This window comes from Phyllostomus hastatus, unplaced genomic scaffold (genome assembly GCF_019186645.2).
Source record: "Phyllostomus hastatus isolate PE091 unplaced genomic scaffold, TTU_PhHast_1.1 phas_scaffold_78, whole genome shotgun sequence".
Lineage (NCBI taxonomy): Eukaryota > Metazoa > Chordata > Mammalia > Chiroptera > Phyllostomidae > Phyllostomus > Phyllostomus hastatus.
Window position 1 is genome coordinate 39,836,667 of NW_025334041.1, and position 15,913 is coordinate 39,852,579.

At 32.6% G+C, this 15,913-nt stretch overlaps 1 protein-coding gene across 7 annotated transcripts in view; it reads left to right on the forward strand.

Annotated features, from left to right (window-relative positions):
- The window catches only part of CACNA2D1 (calcium voltage-gated channel auxiliary subunit alpha2delta 1), a 460,101-nt gene that overhangs the window by 402,744 nt on the left and 41,444 nt on the right, over positions 1–15,913 (forward strand). For 3 of the 7 annotated variants that reach the window (XM_045827337.1, XM_045827339.1, XM_045827343.1), the window contains 6 exons: positions 1,986–2,057; positions 3,370–3,441; positions 5,793–5,854; positions 10,142–10,218; positions 11,480–11,500; positions 12,150–12,210. In XM_045827337.1, the coding sequence (XP_045683293.1) occupies positions 1,986–2,057; positions 3,370–3,441; positions 5,793–5,854; positions 10,142–10,218; positions 11,480–11,500; positions 12,150–12,210 (365 nt within the window). The remainder of the gene's footprint in view (positions 1–1,985; positions 2,058–3,369; positions 3,442–5,792; positions 5,855–10,141; positions 10,219–11,479; positions 11,501–12,149; positions 12,211–15,913) is intronic. The other 4 variants (XM_045827338.1, XM_045827341.1, XM_045827340.1 and 1 more) reach the window with 3 other exon arrangements.

Sequence of the window (15,913 nt, forward strand, 5' to 3'; positions counted from 1 at the left end):
TTGAGCTTTTCAATCACTATGCCTATGATGGGTCTTTTTTAAAAATGGTCAGCCAGATTGCCATTTAAAAAGAACACTGACATGTTTCTTTTATGATTTCATTTTCTTCTCTGTGTCTTTATATGTTGGATTGGGACATCATCTTCATATTGCCAATTCTTCCTGATAATGCCTCCTCCATGCATGCTGTTTGGGTCTGGTCATGCTATGCATTATCCATTGCATGTAAGATAATACTCCTATTTATGTTTTGATTATTTTGACTTTGTTGTGCAGTGAGTTTATTAAAATTTTAATGCTGGTATGATGGTGTTTGTGTGAAGATAATTTATTTCATGGGACTTTAAATAAGTAATTCTAATAATATTGTCAACTTTAGAGTATCCTTTGGTTATTTTAAAGAAAGGATTAGAATTATTTCTAATGTTGATTTTTATTTTCTTCTTATGAAACATGCTACATCTCAAATCAATAAGATGCTGTCCCAACAATGGTCAGCACTGAATGATAAAATACTTATTTTCAGTATTCTAGAATCTTTTTGATTCTAGATATTGAATTCATAAGCAGTGAATGTTTATATAAATTTGCCTTTAAAAATCTTCATTCATCAAAACCCATGGGAATCATACATTTTTTTTTGTTTAAGCGGAGTTACTCTTTGAAGAAAGACATTTTTGTTAGAATTATAAATTAATACATGCCACATGTACATAATTTGTCATCATTTGTGATAAATAACATATGGTTAATTTCAATCCATTTTAATTATGGTTACTGTCTTGGGTAGTCAGTCCTCCTAAAACAGTGTTTAAATAATGATAATCTCAATATATTTTTTAAGAGGCTGTGAGGCTGAAATTAATAAAATTCCAGTGACCTTGCACTAATACAACATAGTTTGTATTTATTACTTCTACCTAATTAATTATCATAGTTAAGTCATATTTGTTTTATTAAACATTAAATATCCAGTTTCTAAAATGTTATAGACACAATACTATTTTATTGTTCTAGTGAACTATGAAATTGTACTATGGCATGTTGCACTTAGCAAGTGCTATTGATAATCAGTATAGTTTTGTTTATCAGATAGTTAAATAAGTTTTCATTTTGTAATTGACAAATGTTTAAAATATCATATGAGGTAAATTTGCCAGGCTAACTTTTAATTTGTTTTATTTATAAATAAGTAAAGAACCTTCCTCATTCCACAGTGAATTTTATTTATTGTTGGGCTCCTGCAAGAAGTAGGAGATGTTAAAACAGGGAACAGAATTTAGTGAACCCAGGGGTTATTATTCTAGTTAGACTTAAGTTACAATACCTAATCTTTATTAAAATCCTTATTACTTAACCACAAATTTTATCTTTTAAAATGTACTTAATCCTACTTGTTAAAAAAATATATAAAGTTCCTGAGAATCAAATATGTGAAGTAAACTTGTATCTTTATGCATTTTAAGAAGGAAGAATACATTTAGATGAGTTTCTTGGGCTTAGCAAATTCAAACATAGTTTTTAAAATATTGTCTTTCATTTAATTTTTATTTCTTTATAAATACAAATAAGAAAGCATATTTATATCATTCCTTTTTATTACTAAATCTTTTTCTACATGGTTATATTTTGACCCTTTCCATCCTAATTAAAGAAAAAAGCTGTGAGTGGATCTTCAAAAGTCATTTTCCCCTAGAACTTGTGATTCTAAATGTAATGCAGCACTCAAAATGAGACTGTCTTTAGTTGGTGATTAGTAATTAAAATTTGCTACACTTAAAGCTCAAATTCCTAGCATATTAATTATTATTTTAAAATATATATATGAAAGAATATATCTTTATGTAATTATATTGCCAGCTATTTAGTATGCCTTAGGTAAGTAACTTGTACAGATTAATTTTATATTTAGATATTAATTGAATTCTATATATGGCATCATTTACAATGTTATATATGTTTAAATATTATCATTTTTTATGTAGAACCCCAAATCTCAGGAACCAGTCACTTTGGATTTCCTTGATGCAGAATTAGAGAATGATATCAAAGTGGAGGTGAGTGTAATCAGTAGGCTTGAACAAATACCCTCAGGTGAATGCTGGAAACACCCATTCCACAAGTATCTGTTGAGCAGCTTCATTGCACTGGGTCCTCTCTTAGGTATACAAATTTGGATGTTTTTTTTGTCTTTAAAAAATTCTAGGTCCTGGGCTCCCTCATCCAAAAGATCATATGAAAAAAAATTAAATATTTGAATTTTGGTGTGACCTTTGTTTTTATCTCGTTGTACAGGTAGAGATGTACAATTTTTGAGTATTTCAATACAAATGAAACTTGTAAATTTTAATTAAAAAACATATACATGTGGAGGATGTTGCTATAGAGGTGAAAGTTGGAGGGAAACTAACCATTCAGCAACCCAATGAGCAACATGCACAGAGAAGCTGACATGTTTGTCTTAGTACTTGTTACTCAGAAAATTTCCATTTTATTTTAAAGCCAAAATTGTATGTCTCTTCCTCTGAGAGGGTCCCCCATCAGGATATGGATAATCATTAATAATAATAATATTTATTAACTACATAATATGTGTCAGTCATTGATTCTCAAGAATCTTTGAAATAGGCATCATCATCATCATCATTGCTATTATCATTATTAATCTATTGTCCTGAGGATATATTTGAGGTACCAAGAGGTTAAATAGCTTGTCTCATATTACTCAGCTAGTAAGTACCAGAGCGAGGATTTGAACTGGCTTTTATACTACAAAGGAGAGATTTTTAAGATTCTTTCAGATGGATTAACTCCTTCTCTTATCTGTGCGATGGCCACCTTTTTCTTTCATAATTTGTGGGTTTGAATTTGTACATGCTTTATACATTTTATACACTGATTCCTTCATTGTACAATAGAATTTAACTATTATAATTATCCATGGCCAAGGTGTAATGCTGGGATGTCCTGGGTGATTGAAGAATACCTGTTGTACAATGCTTTGACATGATAGAGTAGGATCATGTAATGTTAAGGAGCTTAGTCTTTGAACTCTCATGCCACTGTGTATATAAATGTAATTTTTATTTAACCTCTCTTAAATCACAGTTTCCCCTTACTCAATTTTATAAAGTAATTGACCACTCTTTTATTGATGACTCATTGAAAATATTTCATTAAGGATATTCTTATTTTTTTAACTAATGTAAAGTGACTATAATGTGGTAGCTTTTAAAAGAGTATTCTCAAAGAATAGCTGCCTACTATTTTCATTCAATTTATTCTGAAATAAGGTATAATACTTTAATAATAATACTTTGGTAGGTCAATTGAGTGCCTGCAATAAAGTAATTGTTCCTTTTTCCTTAGATCCGCAATAAAATGATAGATGGAGAAAGTGGAGAAAAAACATTCAGAACTCTGGTTAAATCTCAAGATGAGGTAATAATTAAATCATGCTTATTCTTAAATAAAAATATACATGTTTTTAATAATTAATATTGGGAGTTTTTCTTTTTTGTTAAAGCTGCATTTGTTTATAAAACAGGGGTGTCTCTAATAAATAAAAAGTTTTTAAGGTACTCTTCTTTGCTGCAGGGATATTTTCAATATGATTTTTAACTCTAAGTTTTATAAAATAATGTTGCTTTGGGTTTCTTGATTTATTCTTATTTTAACAATATGTTCTTAAAAATTATATTTTATGTCTCCATTTTTATGGAGCCTATAAGAAATAAAGCACAATTTAATGCAGATGTTCTAATTGTTGCATTCCATGTATTAATTATTTGGGGTTTTAAATTTATTTTGTTTACTTATTTCTTGGTTGATTTATCTTAGTATACTATTTATACGCTTTGTATAACAATTGCCTTGCATTTAAATTTGAAATTAAGTCAGGAGGTAGCAAAACTAACTCCATAAATCACTGGTACAGATATGTAATAAAATTTTATTGTTTTATTATTATTCCACTGACATAGAAGAACTTTTTACTTGTATATGAGGGGTTTTGGAGTGTGTCTATCTGTTATCAATCACATGTGGAGTAAATGTACATTCATATATTTGAGTATTTGAAAAAAATATAGAACTCTGAAGCTGTTAAGTTTGGAAATTTATTTTTTTATTGAGAGAGAGATCAACATTGATTTGTCATTTCACCCATCCATGCATTTATTGGTGCTTTCTTGTGTGTGCCCTGACCAGGAATTGAACCCACAACCTTGGTATCTTGGTGTATTGGGTTGATGCTCCAACCAACTTAGCTATCTGGCCAGGGCTGAGTTTAAGCTTTTATGTAACATTTCTCCTCAGCAGATCTTTCCCCAAAATGGGGCTAAAATCTAGATATGTTATTTCATTTGCATGTGGGCATGTGGCTTTCCTCATTTTAATATCATTAGGAGTCCTCCTTATAAGAACATGAGGGGAGGTATATGTCAATTTTAGTCTTTGTTGAAATTTCAAGTCTACATATTTACTCACACATTAGCTGTGCTGTTTACCCCCTTAGAGGAAAGATGTACACCATTCATCAGTTCTGCCAACTTCTCCATATTGTTCCACCAACCAGAACTCTGATTTGCATATTCTTTTTTCAACTTATAAATCAACTTTGTTTCTATTAAACACTTTAATATTTTCATTCTTCAATTTAGTGCAAATTCTTTTTTTCACCAATGTTCACCTATACGGTTTTCTTGTTATTAACAGTGAAAAAATATTATCTTGTGTGTTTCCTTAATCTTATTTTGATATTATTTTTATAACTTGCAGAATACTAGATTGCCATGTTTTTGAATAGTAACAAGTATGTAAATGTTATTTTTTTAAAGAATTTTACTAGTGCAAAAGTTTTCTGAGTACTCCTGTCCTCCCTTCTCCCATTGTCCACTCACATAAAGAAAGCCATAAGGATGTCTGATGTATAGAGGCAACATTGTGTAGTTACTGTACAATGAATTTGTCATCATATACTTTCTGTCGTACTTTCAATTAAAGTCCTCTTTAAAACTTAATTCTTCATCAATAATTTGAGGAAAATGATAGTTATCTATCCCAAGGACTGAGTAAATGAGACAGTTACTAAGCAAAGTGCTTAGTATGTTGCCTAATTCCAAGTAATATTTCAGTGAATGTTACTGTTCTGATGAGGATGATGAAGCTGGAGATAACAAAAATGTAAAGATATAAATTTGTCATCATTATATCTAATGGAATAAAGAATAATAATTTCTGCACTATTATTGTTCAGTAGTTATATATGAAGGATTTCCATATCCCTGAAGTTATTTAGCTTTCTACTTCCTTTTCTTGGTATATTTAGTTGTTTCTTTCAACCTTTGTTATATTGACTGATTAGGCACTTATGACAGATAAAACTGTAACAATGGCTCAATAAGAACAGTAATATGCTAATCATACATTTGGATCCAGACATTGACTGCATTAATCTCCTGATATTACCCATTTCTCTTATATATACCCTAGCATGGAATATCTAAGACTATCTAACATTTCATAGTCCTATTCCATTATTAAATTTTATTTTTCAGGAAATGTTTTCCAAGTTTTGGGGTTAGTAATTTGGCATAAATTACAAAGATTTTACACTTGTATGTCCTCAAAATTTATTGTATGTTTATTTTTGTCCTAAATTTTTGCTTTACACATAACTTTACCCATAACAGAATGATCATTGAATTTAAAAATAGATCCTCATGTTCTGCTCTTCATATAAATTTATGTAGAAGAAAAGGTGATAATAACTGTGTCCAACTTTTTTCTAGAGATACATTGACAAAGGAAACAGGACATACACGTGGACTCCTGTCAATGGCACAGATTACAGGTAATCAGCTAAATGTACACGTACATTGTATAAAAGAATATTCATTTCTGTGTCTTTCACCAACTTTAGTAGCTATTTGCCAGTGGATGAATATTAATCTGCATTTGCATAAGCTATTTTCAGTATAATTAAAATAGAAATGTTACCTTTTCCAACATTGAAGTATTTAAATCATAGGTTCTTTTTTTTTTCAAAATGAAAAATATGGGGAAAAGTTAGGAATGTAAAATTTAGGACTGAATTGATATCACGTGTATGACAAATATATTTGATATTCTGTATACTTATGCTAGTAACAATAAATGTTGACAATGTACCCTTAGTTTGTAGTAATTACCTCAACTGATTTCCTCATTTAAATTAGTTTACATTACTCACATTTTAGGTTGTAAATTAACTTAAATGTAAATTTATTACATCATAGTATAATCTGATATAAAATGCTCAGTTGATATAAATTTTCCTCGTGAGTAGCAATTTTGCAATATCCCAATCCCTCCAATTGACTGGGCCTTGGAAAATTGGGCAGAATAACACAGTATAAAAGTGTGTTAGATTCTATGATTGTTGCTTTCTTCACTTACTTTTGAATCCTCAGCACATGAGACTGTGTCACATGGTAGACATTCTGTAACTATTTACAGAATTAAAGATTAAGATTTTTAATTTCTCTCACCCAGTCAAATTCAAAGAATGGTGTTCAAACTTTCATTGAAATATTCAAGTCTGAAGGACTCTTTGGCTACATATCAATATGTAGTTAATATGTAGTCTACTTAATAGCTTGTGGTGTGCTCAGCTGTTCCTTGACAGCCTCCCCAACATACGCATAACCTTTCAGGGGAGCCCAGAGTGCCGGAATTTCTCTAGAGTCCTAGTGTTGTTATCATTGGAAACTGTTGCCTTTTGTGTTTCTAGGAGGGTATACAGAGTAGATACAAAAGAGGAGAACATAGATGTTAATCTCGTGACTGAATACATGCCAGTCTTTCTCCACTTGTTCATTTTTTGACATACTTTTGAGCCTACTGAGAAACACCAGAATGACTGGTTTAATTATTTTTTATTTGCCTGTCTACTGATTTCTCTCACATTTCCACTAGGCATCTCTTACACAAACACAGTCTTTATATACTTGTGTAAGTCATTATTTTCTCTTTCTTTTTTATGACTGTTGCTAGCTTTCCTTTTTTGTTTTTGGATAAAAAGACATAACAGGACAGAGGGAATCTAGGAGCCCTGTCTCTTTAGGGATGACTTTGTAAAAAAAAAAAATATTGGATGCACCGTGACGAATACGCTGTGTACCTTTGTTCCTTAGATGGACAAATTCTGAGTTAGAAAAACTGTTTCCTTTTGACCCTGACAGTGATTCAACAATGACAAATGGTTCTACTGCAAGTATAATTATACTTCAGGGGTTTTTGATTTTCATTAGACCTTACCTAAATGTGTTTGTAATAGTCTCTCAAATGCCCCCCACATTCGACCCCTTTTCCTCACACACCCAGACATAACACACAGCATGACCAAATTAATGTTTATTTCTCCAGTGTTGACCATGTCATTTCCTGTTCACAAAACTTTAGTCTCTTCCCACTTTCACCCAAGTTAAATTGGAGCTCCCAGGTCTTATACTCACATACATATGTCTAACCCAACCCGTCTGCCCTGTCGTTTCTTTCTCTGCCTTCCGCACACAAATCACTGTTTTCTGAACAGGCCCACCTTCCCTACTTCTGTGTGTCTCCCACCTGCATTCCCTTCCCCAGTCTACAGCGTTGAGCCAGGATCAATCTCTTTCCATTATAAGTACCTCCCTGAATCTCTGTACAAATACATTCACAAATAGCAATTTAGAACAAAATGTTATATTTGAATTGAAGAAAAATGGCACATATTGACTTAATGAATAAGGTACCAAAATTTCACTTAATAATTTTTATGTCCTTAAGCCTTGGTATAATTTAGAAACCACATTTTGAAATATAGTAATTAATTATATTAATATAATTCTCTCATTTTTAATGAAGAGTTTAGTTTGACAGTGATAAATGATGGAGTTGAAAAGTGTGTTATATTCCACTTAACTAGTTAATCATGTTTATGTGAGTCACAAAAATATTACGTGGGACCTACCGTCCATCTGGTGGCCACTGGCTTCATTAGACTTGAATCTCTAGGAGAAAATAAACCAGCCTTGGTCTATTGGTTTTATATGGAGAGAGACAGCAAAGGCTGCATATGAGAGCATCTTTGGGAATGTGGGTCAAGATCTTATCTGCTATAGGTTGAAGAAATAACTGTTGCCTTAAGATGGAAATAACAAAGTGAGACTTGCTGGCCAGATATATATTTAATGTGTCAATTTAAAACTTCTATTTTATCCCTCATGACTTTCCACATTATTTTCCATGGTACATGAGATGTAATACAAACTTACAGAATGACATTGTGGCAGCTGCATGATATAATGTTATCAGTTTTAATTAGAAGTTTCTCTTAGCAATAAATGCTGATGGGGTAGTAAAAATGTCCTAATTTCCCTTGTGGGGAATTTTTAGGAGACCGTTTTCAAATGCTCAGTAATTCTGCTCTACATTTTATAAATGGCAAGTGAATCATGAAAGGTCATCTCACTTTCAGGCTAATTGTACTGCTTACTTTCATTTTAATCCCTGCATCCACTTAAAGGAAGTTACCTATAAAATGAATGTAGAGATTTTCATTAAATCTACATAACATTTTATTTCTCTGACCTTTATTCATAAGGAAAGTCTATGAATTACTTAGTGATAGAGAAAGATTTGGGAGCTGGAGGTAACAAGCAATCACCCATTCTGCTATCTTGACTGTGTATTTAAGTTGTAACAAACCATTGATTTTTATTCTTCATGAAATGAATTTTTAGATACATATTAATAAGATGGAAAACCTGGAGTTTTATGGGTTTCTTCTGTTCTGTATTGTCCATAAAATATGTAATGAGATTATAGTTTGGACATCAGCCCAAAATCCTTGGAAACATGAGGCTTGAATTATTTTAAAGAAGATCCCCTACAAATGCCTAGACATATTTAGAAACCTGGATATGCACATCTTTTCCTATACATTGCTAAATTTTAAAGGCAAATGCTGAATGACTCAGTTGGTCAAGTTAATCTAGCATCACTTTTTGAAAATAGTCTCATTGCCCATCTTTGAGATATACTAATTTTTTCACTCATTAGTTTATAAGTTTCCTTCTGTATTAAAAGAATTGCAAAGGCAATTCGCAATAGTGAATGTGGATATGAAATAATTAGTTATGTCCTTCACATGTATATTAGCCATTGTGACGGTGAAAGAACTACATCTATGCCATAGTATTATTGGAAATTGCACAATATTCAAGCATTCTGACATCTTTTAACAGTTCTAATGCATTATGTGATTTATTAATTGGCAACTTCAGAGTAGTAAGGTTACCTGCCTGTCAGCTCATTATTTTGTTTAGTCATAAAGATAACGTTTGAAGACAGGTTTGTCTAACAGACTCATGTCTGAAACTTTCTGAACTTGGTCTAAGATTTGCACTGGGCCTCTCCTCCAGTTTGCACATCTTTTATAAGTTTAGAGTAGCCCACAACTTTTGTAAAGTACTCAGCTCACGATGTATGTCCTGTTGTACCTGACAACAATTTACCGAGTACTGTGGAATATCCACAATAAATGAACTTGAAGTTTTGGTTAAGAACCAATGGGATGAGCAAGAAATTTTTCTTAGTGCTATAAAGGAATTTGAATTTTCCCATTAACAAACTCTGTGGACTTATCTTTAAAGAATATATTTCAGATGATTATGTACATATATACTTACAATAATACATTTATAATTTTTAATAGCATACATTTGCTACAAAGCACTTTAACATTACATATAATTCATGAAATTTATTTATTTTGTTTAAACATACCCTAGTATTATTCTTTTTCAACAGAGTGTTTTAATATACATTTCTGGAAATACAGTACCCATGGCATTTCTTCCTCAGCTAATATATGGGCATATTTAGAAGTTTATTTTCCATATGTCTCTTCTGATCCTCTACAGTGTAGAGAACTGGATGACTCAGGACGGCAAGACAGAATTAAGTCCTCTATTAGCTGAATGTGTTACTATCGAAGTAATATGACTTTTCCTTCCCATGAGGAAGATTTCTGAATTTTCCATGAACTTGACGTGTTTTTTAAGTTATGTTTCATTTTTGTTTGTTTGTGTTTATGCTTCTCTTGTTTCTATTGCAGTTTGGCCTTGGTATTACCAACCTACAGTTTTTACTATATAAAAGCCAAAATAGAAGAGACAATAACTCAGGCCAGATGTAAGTACTGTGAAAGCAACTTTAGGGTCTATTTGTTATCTTCTAGTATCAGATGTTCAAAGATGACTAGATTGACTAGATTTTGGAATACCCAAGGCTTACACATTTTAGTAGCTGTTACTACCAAATCTACAGCAATGATTCTAACCCATTCCAAACATGCAAGGAACAAGAAATATTCTACATGGATAGAATATGAGCAGGTACTCCAGTCTCACTGGCAGTCCCCACCACCCTTCCCTGCTTGCTTTGTGCTCATAGAATCATTGCAGTGCTGTGTCCTCTGTTGCTGTTGTGTTCAGGGTCTGCTAACTGATGCAAACTGTTTCACATGCTCTACTCATGGCACTGTGCTAGTAAAGCTTTGCCTTTTCTTTGTTTCTTCTGTTTTTCTGTTGTTGCTCTTGGCGAGAGTAATATTGCGCTCCACATGGTCTACTTTGTTTGAATACATTAAATTTCACCAGTTTTTGGCTTTGTTTGGCAATTAACTTTTTTCTCACAATCCAAATTAATGTCCTCAGTAACTCAAATGAGTTAGGTGCTTTTTTAAGCATCCTTTGGAATGTGGAGTAATTATTAACACTAGTGCATATTTCAAGTCATCATTAATCTTTGTTTTGGGTGATTAGATTTAGTAAAGTAAAATGACCATCATATCCTTGGCACATCACTCAATTATTACTAACAACATAAATTTTTGGTACAATAAAGTAAAAATATGTATATTTATATATACCTTTTATATATGACTTTAAGTAAACTAGATTTGTTTCATTTTTATGTGAGTCCTGTTTTTGTCTCTGCAGCCCTGGTGCATAGTGCATTGTTGTATTTTATACAGTTATATCATGGTCACTTGAAAGATATGATGGTCTTTTAACAACCAGCAACTTTGCATGAGCCAGTTCTTTGTGGATAAATGAGGGGATGACTGGTGGGTCTTTGATGATTGGTAAATGCTTCTGTTTATAGGCTAACATCATTGGTATTGCACCTGCATTAAACACTTTGCAAAATGGACCCTTGAAATAACTACAGTACAAGAGAGTGCTCTAGTAGTAACTGACAGGTCATACTTTCTATTTTTCAAAAATATGTGTCTTCTTTTCCAGACTACAGCTGTACATAAATGAACCTTTGATTTATACACAATATTTTTATTCCAGAAAATCATTGAATAAAATATTGTTTGTGACCCCTTTTGCTTTACCCTCTTTTTTTTGTTTCCCTGCTTTCTCTTTCTGATGGATTTTGACAGCAAAAAAGGGCAAAATGAAGGGCAAGTATTTTCTCGTTGCTCAATTTTTTTCTATTTAGTACACTTGACATTTTCACTGATTTTCCCATCCCTATTGGATATTATCCTTTGTGCTTCTCATTTGCTATATTTTCCTCCATGATCACTCAAATCTTAGTGTCCAGAAATGGGAAAAAAACATGCTTGTGTTTTCAAATAGAACCTGTTTCACATTCAAGTTTTTTCTTAGACAAATACTTCTGTTTTTATCCTTCCACTTACTAATTCATACTAACGTGAATAATGTCATTAATTCACTAAGGCATTTATTGAAATCATTTTCTTTACTATAATATTGGTAAAAATTTTTATGTTGATATTTTAAATAAAATGCCTCTGATGTAACATTCATATCAATTATTGTGGTTATAGTACAGCTAGTAAGTGGGAAAATTATAAATGTAACATTTTCTCTAATATAATTTTTTAGTCCATATTATAAAATTAAAGTTGATTTTATTTCTGTAAGTATGGAGGAAATTTTATTAATTGATGTGTTTTGATTTGGGTTATAAGTAGACTATTTTAACTTTTCTTATTAGATTACCTTTCTAATGCCTTCTTATTGCCATAGAATCTCAGGATCTATGCTCTGGATTTCTTATCTAACCCTGTAACATTATCTTTGCAGATTCAGAGACACTGAAGCCGGATAATTTTGAAGAATATGGATATACATTCTTAGCACCCAGGTTGGTTTTTTTTTATTTTATTTTACTTATTTTATTTTTTTATTTTAATTTTTTATAGCTTGAACAAATGATAACAGCTCTGACTTGGAGTCAAGACTGCTCTTGGTTAATTTCATGCCAAATTATAAAACCAAAGGGAACAATAACTTTAAAACTGAAAGACAACCCTGCTCATTCATTTACTTAGCCACCCAGGTACTCCCTGTGCTAAGCAGTGGCTGACGTGGGGACACAATAGTGAACAAGACAGATGTAGGTGTTGCTTTTGTTGCAGCTAACTATGCAACAAAAATGACCAGTTGTGTTACTGCATTTGTGAGTGTGTGTACCATACAGACTCTATGTATGTTTTGACATGTTTTTATATATATACATACACTGATAGATATGAATAGATATGTACAGATATATATGTGTATATGTACACATAAGAATATATTTCATAGAAGGTCTTAACATCATATTAATTTTTTTAATACACCAACACAACTTTCTGAGAAAACATGTTGTTATATAGTGTCATTTTTGCACATGCTTTTTAAAATTGACCTTTTTTTCTTCCTGCCCAATAATATTTCTCCCTCATAAAATCCTTGTCTATTCCTAATATGCATTTTTATCTTTACTTCCTTTTTTCTTGTAATTATTTGAAACTCTATTCAATTATCCAAGTGTATTTATTTTTTTTAAATTTTATTCTTTTAGTGTTTGATTCCCACTCTTTAGTGGACACATGTGATATTCAACTTAATATAACTCTTATTCATCTAGATTAAGGATTTGCAACCTTCTTCATCTCATAACACATACAAACTAATTACTAAAATACTGCAGCACACCAAAAGATACACTTTTTTGCCAATCTGACCAAAAAAAATGGTATAGTTTTGATTCATTCACAGTAGAAGACTACCGTTGTGCTGGCTGTTGTCATTTTTTATGTGACAATCTAAGAGGAAAGAGGTCAGTGCCCTGACTGCATAGTCAGGTGTCGCATGTTTTTAAAATTCCTGCAGCACACAGGTTGAATCGCTGATCTAGACTAAATTATTGAAGAAAATAGATTCAGGAACTTGTACTATTAATTTCTCACATTTTATACTTCTCAAAAAATTACTCTAAGAACTCAAAGAAGTCTCATAAAAACTGGTCTAAGTTACTCTTTTATTTTACTTTTGCATAAGGAAACCTGAATTTTTTATTCTTTCTAGAAATAGGGAATATATATTACCTTTTGAGACATCTGTGTTAACAGAGCATATTCTTGGCTTCATGGATGACTCTGCCCTTAAGCATCTTCTGTGGCTTGAATTTTTCAGTATTTAATACTCCTCATCGCACCCTTCTTTGACACTCTTTACCACCTCTTGCTTGATGACACACTACTCCTAAAATCTTCCTCCCTGCCTGGTGCATATTCACTTTGTTTCATATGCTTCTTTTCTTCTGATCCCTTCCACGAGGGTGCTGCCTTAGGCTCTCTTCCCCTCTTGTTCTGGGTCTACAAACATACCACCCATCTAGCCAATGTCTACAACTGGGAATGATGCCTTCCCAGTCTACAAGATGGCCATAACATCTAGAAACAAAATAGACATACCATGTGGTTTATTGACATTAGATTACAGTATAGGAACAACAATATATTTATTTTCAGACTTTATAGCTATACTACATGTTTCAATATTACACTCATATTTATGGAAACCTAGCAGGAATTTCAACATGCTTCAAATTCAGTATCTCCTTAACATTTGTCCTCTTTGGAGAACTTTTCTTCCTGTGTTGCCTCAGTAAATGCCCAATTTTGAGACCTGGTAGTTGTCTTTATTCTCTTTGCTTTATATCTAACTTCTAATTGATCTCTAAGTCCTACCAAACAGAATTTGCCTTATGAGTGTCCAGTCTGTCAGTCAGACGCTGCTGCCTTTGTCTGGGAGCAGGCCTTCTCTCTCCTGAGCTACTACAGTTGCTTCCCATCTCCCCACCTCCAGCATTTCCCTCTTATTTCCCCAACCCTGTCTCTTTTTGTAACACAGAGGGTTTCCAAAAAGTGAATAAATTGTTTCTCATCTGCTAAATACAAACCAATGGTTCAGTGTTGTCCTCACAATAGTCTGTCCTTTATATTATGACTTTCAAATGCCCTGTCACTAGGTCCCAGTTTACCAATGTGGTTCTCTCTGCTGTAAATCAGGGCCATCAAATTACAGCCTCCAGACTGCTGGGCTGTTGTATATGTATGGTTTTATTGGAACACAGCCATACTCATGTACTGATGTATTGTCTTTCACTATAATGGCCAAGTTGAATAGCTGTGGCATAGGCACTATATAACCCACTGAGCCTGATTCATTTACTTTACTATCTGACCTCTCAGGAAAAAGTTAGCCAACCTTTGCTCTAAATTCCAGCCACACTGACCTTTTCTCAGTTTCTAAATAGATTGCTTTTATCCCTTACCTCATTTTACTCACAATTTTCTTTTCTATTTTGGACTATACTCAGACACACCCCACCCCTTACTACACCCCACATTCAAACCCCTGATCTGATAATATCTTGCCTATGTTCACTGGATTAGACATCCTTGCTGACTGCCTCATAGAATCCTGTATTTCCTTCGCCAAGAGCAAAAATACCAAACAAGGGAAGCGATGTTATAACTTGTGGCACAAAGCTATGAATGCCCACTTCAATGCGTTTTAAGCTCTTTACATGCATAATTATATCTACTGCCCAAAAGAACTCTGTAATAAATTAGTGTCATTATCCCATTTCAAAGATCAGGAAACAGTTTTAGAGATGTATAATATGGGATTTGAATCAGTTTCCTTATTACTCTAATATATTAGCATGTATATTAAATATACAAATGCTAATGGATATCAAAAGAACATGCAGTACATGAGTAAAATATCTTTGTAAGGAAGTTTTCCTGGAAAAGTGAGTATTGAATTTATATTCAAAGAGTTGTGGAAAATAAAATGATGGGAAATTGGGAAAAAGAAAAATTGGTGAGAAAACACAGAAAGCCATGTGGTATAGGACAGCAGTTATAGATTTTTGTCACTGTTATTAATGAGAAACAGTGTAGCAAACTCTAGAGCAAGACTACCTGGATCTGTTACCCAGATGTTCATTTTTATGGCTGTGTTACTCAAACTCTCTGTACCTCAGTTTCTTTATTTGCTGATGTTGTATCAATACTGCCTGTGTCACAGAGTTTGTATAAGCTTTAAATGAAATAATGCGTGCAATGTATTTATCAGAGTTTTTGGTAAAATATGAGCTCTAAATAAAGTTATTATTTTGGTTGTAGTAAGAGATAGTAAGAGAAAGGGGAGGAGGAAAGATTGTTATTTACTTTTTTTTTTAAGACTCAGCCCAGGACATTTTTTTCATTGCTTTTAGAGAGAGAGGAAGTAGGGGGCCAAGGGCAGGAGAGGAACAGAGACAGAATGATACATCCATATAAGAGGGAAGCATTGATTTGTTGCCTTCCCATACGTGCCCAGGCTGGGGACTGAACCTGCAATCTGGGAATGTACCCTGATGGGGAATCAAACCCACGACCTTCTGGCCTATAGGATGACTCCAACCAACTGAGCCACACTATCCAGGGCAAGGATTGTTATTTAATAAAGAGGATTAAAAAGCAATTATTTTAAATAATTTAAAGAATAAAGTTTGCAAATTTTAA